The following is a 5659-nucleotide window of genomic DNA, read 5'->3' on the forward strand; positions in this document are numbered from 1 at the left end:
ACAGATTCTCTGAGCTCTTTTCAAGCAATAGGCAACATAGTGATGTCCAAAAACCTCCTTGTGCAGAAGGCACAGTGCCTTGCTGGTAAGGTAATTAAAAATGGTCTCTCTTTAACATTCTGCTGGGTACCCAGTCATGTGGGTATACACGGCAATGAACTCGCTGATGCAGCTGCTACAGCTGCTCTTTCATCTGAGGTGAATCCTTTTGATGTACCGTCCCAAGACCTCCGACCTACACTTATGAGGGCCATAAATAGCAGATGGCAGCAGCACTGGGACTACACACTAACAAACTTCACCTGGTTAAGCCCACCATTGTAAAACCGACACAGCTTTTTAACAGTCGTCTTCATGAAGTTGTTTCTACCAGGTTGAGGATTGGGCACACTCATTTGACCCTCAGTCACCTCCTCTGCAATGAAGAGGCTCCACATTGCACTCGATGCGACGAGATGAAGTCTGTCCTCCACATATGCTTATTACATGTCAAGCACATGAAACACACCGACTTCACCATTTCCACGAGCTCTACACGTACCACACACATCTACATCCATCCCTTTTGCTGGGGGATGAGGCTCTTCTACCATTTGAACGGGTGTTTAGTTTCTTTGAAGACGTTGGTGTTTTAAACGCATTGTAGTTTTAGCTTTATGTCCTTTTATTCTCTAACTGTACAGTTTTATCTTAGCTGAATCACTATACAGGGTGTTACCCTATAAAAGTCTACCCGTGCCGCCATGCCGTACTCGCCAATTACTCAATGCAGGTGGCACACTGTGCGATCTTCATATAAAGCTCATAAGGACATTTAATCTTGGTGAATTTCGAAGTGATTAAGCGCCGCAACACGAAGTTATAACTCAAAACGTGAGATTCCCGTAGTCAAAACAATCAAGATGGCGGCGTTGAGAAGAGCACTTGCCATGCTGCTCCCCAGACGACGACGTGTCGCATATCCTGCCAGCCGGATGGAACTGCAGTTTTCATTTCGCTTTCGTGTAACTGTCGTATTTTGCTCAGAAGTAAGCAAGTAAGGTACGAAAAATGCCGACGTACTCAGCAGACGACACCCAAAAGGGATGTCGTCTGCTTACTGAGAGGCGCCATCTTGGCTGTTTTGCTTACGGGAACCTCACGTTTTGCGCTATAACTTTGCGTAACGGTGCTCAATCACTTCGATATTTGCCATGGATGAATGGCCTTATGAGGTTTATACGTAGACAACACATTGTACCGCCTGCATTGAGTAATTGGCGAGCACGGCATGCCGACGCGGGTAGACTTTTATAGGGTAACACCCTGTACTTTTAACTAGTACTTTCCTTATCATTGTCTTGGCGCATTATGGCCTTCGTTGCTTATGCGCCAAGAAAACCTGAATCATCATCATCATCATCACCAAGTTTTTAGACACCCTGTAGTTCTGCATTATACACACTTGCATAAATGTTGTGACGAATCCCATGTAATTACTGGTGAATAATTTGTATATAATGTATATATTTGCGTATAAATATTGTTCTGATGGTTCTTATGAGTTCAGTAGTCAACTTACACTTATGTAAAGCGCTGCCGCACGATTGCATTCCTGTAAAGGAATCCATCTTGCTGCCCCTGGTAACGAGGCACCATTACAGGGTCGTCGTCGTCGGAATCGCTGTGGGACTCACCCACTTCGCTGCCGAACTGCTTGGCGATAAACAACGAGATTTGGCCGAGGCAGACCACACTTAGGGACGACACAAACATGTAAGCCTCATACGCCCGGAAATCAACGAATGCAACAACTCAGGGAAAAGAGGCGCTGACGCCAGGAATCGAACCTAGGTCTTCTGATTTCCAGTCAGATATGCTACCACTATGAGGCGAATGAGGCTTACGTATGAGGCTTACATGTTTGTGTGTGCTGGTGTGGTGTAGTTCAGAAGACCCAGGTTCGATTCCTGGCGTCAGCGCCTCTTTTCCCTGAGTTGTTGCATTCGTTGCTTGGCGATGTTATGCAACACGCAGCACGCCGTGATGATAGGGCAGCAGTGCCGGGTTGCAACACGCGGTTCGGAGTGAAGGCAGTGAAACCGCCGCTTGAGCTGGCCAATCGTCCTGCAGTACATATCAATCATGTTGTACAATGAGATGTTACAAAAGGTACAGGGTCAGTGAGGAGCTTACCGTTCAACGACAGCCCACGTTGTCGAATGCGAAGCATTGTAGTGTTGTAGCCTGTCTCGTGGCTGGAGAAACGGAGTCATGAGCCAGCGTTTGCATGGGTAACCACTGTCCCACATGAGAAGCCCGGTGTGGACCCCACGTTCAAATTCCCTGCCAATGGTGCTTTCGCGCAAAATCCGGGAGTCATGAGTGCTTCCTGGCCAGTTGGCGACCACATCCAAGATCCTACAGTCAGCCGCTACGATCACTTGAACATTGATGGGATCGTAGTTCTTGCGGTTGACGTAGGATCCCTCGTGTTCCGACGGTACCTGGATGGGGACCCCAAGGGGAAAAACAATGTACAGTGTCAGACTAAAAATTGTTGGCCCGACCTACGTAAAAGTGACCGGGCCAAGGTCGGGGACTGACATTGGCCTAACGCGGCCGAACTTAATCTGCTGGAGGTTCCGCCAACGTATATGGTCGACCTAAACGACATAGGGCCAAGGAAGTGCCAGCACAAAACCAAGATTGGTTGCAGCTTGGGGTCTCCCTGGCTTCACCCTAGCCAGCAATCTATTTTTATTGATGGGCCGACCATGGGACCCACAGTCATGGAGCAGTAGGCCCGACGTTGGATAGACGTTATTCATACTCGTCTCGCAGCGTAGAGTAACGATTTATCATCCTTTGTTTGTTGCTCATATTTCCCACAACGGACAGTGAGCACGCCGCTTTAGAGCACAGAAATTTCCCACAATGGAACAGCGTTTCAAAGTGAAAGAAAAAAAAATAGAGAAAGGGAGAATCATAAAAGCTGGCAATATGCCCGAGACCACAAGAATTAAACAGCTCACAAACAAAAGCAATTGCATTTCTCGTATAGCTAACTCTAGGATGGGAAGACGTAAGCATTCCTTTCCTGAGGAAGAACAGATACTATACATAGGTTGTCTCGCGAGCTTCCACAGATTCGAAAGTCCTGTTCGCGTGTGAGTCAAAATGAAGGGTGAGGTGTCTAAGTTTAATTCGATGTGTACACAAACAACACTGAAATGAGGAATTTATGGTCGTATTAACTCACCATGAAGAAAAAACGTCTCTGTTTCTTACTGTTTTTGGTTCGAGACGATCTCTTGGCCAATCGAAAGTCGAACTTATGCAGTGCTGCACCATTGCGCCTTTCCCTCTCCCCAAGGAAACATATCGAGATTGGACCGAGCTTGGCAAGAGTTTGGCTAGCAAACCTAGCCGTGCTTGGCAGGTGCTTGGCCAACGAGCTCGTTCTTGGTACAGGTCTGCCCCCTGGCCGACGGCTTGCCAAATCTCGCTCTGCATACCACTATGCAACATTGCGCCAACGTTGGCTGGCCGAAAGAGTCGTTGGCCAACTGTCATCCGACTTTCTGCCAACCGTCAAAGCGTCTTCTTCTTCTTTTTTTTTTTTTTTTCGAGTAGCAGCTGCATTGTTTTTGGGTTTGTTTGCAGTGCAGGGCCGACATTGGCCCGCCTATATTATGCAAAACTCTCAATATCACGCCCGCAAATCGCTGCACAACGTCGTTCGACAACAACTGTGAGCGACATCATACTGACGTTGGTCCAAGGTGCAGTGGCCGACTAAGTCGCATGCCGACCAAAAACCGACCACTAGCCAATGGTTGGCCGTCGCCACTTTCCACTTGGGTAGGAACAGGATATGGTTTAAATCTCGTGATATGTATCGCTATTACCGAAAAAAGAGGGGCTGTGCGTTCTTTTCGGTGAATCTCTTCGCTACGACCACACGATGTTGGCCAGACGATGCATGCCAAGGCTTTAACGACACGTCAACAAGGTGTCAGGGCGTGCTGTGGGGCCAGCGTCCATTGACCAACATACTCTGTTAGTGACATTGGACCATGCTTGATTCAATCATTCTTGGCCGATGAAGTCGTTTGCCGTCTGACTGCCGATGGCCGGCCAATCATCAGCAGTCGGCAAATTCCTATTGGGGACATGCCGTCCACAGCTCCCACGACCCCAGGAAAACCAGCCATCTCGTAAAAGTCCTGCTGCGCTGCTCTCACTTCCTCAGCCGTTGGCCACCTGAATAAATATTGAAGATCACATTGCAGATCGCAACAGAAAGTAAGGGTCAAAGAAGAGCATAGACGTGTATACTCACCGGATGAAGCTGTTCACGCGACTTGCAAAGTGCAGCGACGACCCTGTGCAGCACGCCGTCGACTCATGCACACTCACTATGTCACCTACCGTGATTAGAAAGTCCCCGGTTGCGAGATACTGCAGCGTGAGGAGCACCTGTAGCGACGACGGAAGCGACTGACTTCGACGGGTCGAGGGCTCGATGTCGTGAGCGACGAGAGAGGTGATAAAGAATATCCCTTCTCACGTAAATCGAAACAGTCTTTGCAGTTCACCATCGACTCCAGCGGGTTCTCTCGGTCCCGGTACACTCTCTGTCGTAACAGGGACATTGCCTGATACAGTTGGTGCCGACGACGAACCCTCGCTGCTCGGTTCATGGCGGCTGACGTGTTAGTCCTAAGCTTTAGTGTGGTAGTTTAGAGTGCTCCTAGGACCCTTGGACAGGGTCCTAATTTGCGCGGAGCTAGCGCCACCACTTTAGTGTTGTAAAAGTTTCGTGCAAGCCACTTAGGGCTCCGGCACTACAGTGGGAAACTCGAAGTACTACACTAAGTTCGTTTCGTGTACGCGGTCCCTGGAGTACGCAGCTTTCGGACTGACTCTCATTCTGGGTCTGGCGCTCTGCTATGAAACAACATCTCTGTTCCTTCAGTCTCTTTCCTAGCGCAACAACTTCCATACCGTAACTGTTGCGAAAATAGCCATTGTACCTACATTTGAAATCAGTGTTCCCACTGTTGATCGTCGAACGTGCACGCACTTCACCAAATCCGGATATTCTAGCGATTATACGAAAAACAGACGGACGGAACATTGTTTTGTACCTTTTTAAAACAAGTTCTTGTTATTCCGCTCATTCGAGCGAAAGCGAAACTAATCGAAACTGCCAAAATTCGCATTTCTGTGGTGGGTTCACGGGCGAATCGTCGCGGCAAGCGATTGTTTTGCTGGAATGCGAGAGTTCATGAGAGGAAGGTTCCAACTTCCACCTCCCGGTAGATGACCTGACGGGCTCTCCTTAAGCTGAAAAATCTGTGCGCCAGAGAAGGCAGGAGGCAGGTAGTCACGTAGAAGATCTGGTCCCTGGTCAGCCCTTTCACATTGCCGAGGCGGACACTGGATCTTTTAGCGACCTTCAAGTATGGCCTCAGGAGCGATCCAGTGCCGAAGATGTCCGCCTGGCATTCTGCTGGACGATGGGCATAGGTCCTGACTTTGGGAGCGCTGTTGATTTTCTCCACGTAACAGCGCTCTAGAACATTGAGCTCTTCTGTGCTTTCTTTCGTAAACCACGGTGAGATATTCCCTTTCCCGTCGTGCTTGTGACCATATGGATCGAAGCCATGCATCA

General features: G+C 48.7%; 1 protein-coding gene across 1 annotated transcript; it reads right to left on the reverse strand.

Moving 5' to 3' along the window:
- Positions 1-1955: 1955 nt before the first annotated feature.
- Positions 1956-4685, reverse strand: LOC135369377 (putative nuclease HARBI1). The gene is made up of 5 exons (XM_064602971.1): positions 4581-4685; positions 4325-4461; positions 4107-4245; positions 2176-2486; positions 1956-2106 (listed from the first exon to the last, which is right to left on the reverse strand). The coding sequence occupies exons 1-5, from the start codon at positions 4683-4685 to the stop codon at positions 1956-1958; spliced, it is 843 nt and encodes a 280-aa protein (XP_064459041.1).
- Positions 4686-5659: the final 974 nt, after the last annotated feature.

The sequence above is a fragment of the Ornithodoros turicata genome, chromosome 9 (genome assembly GCF_037126465.1).
Source record: "Ornithodoros turicata isolate Travis chromosome 9, ASM3712646v1, whole genome shotgun sequence".
NCBI lineage: Eukaryota > Metazoa > Arthropoda > Arachnida > Ixodida > Argasidae > Ornithodoros > Ornithodoros turicata.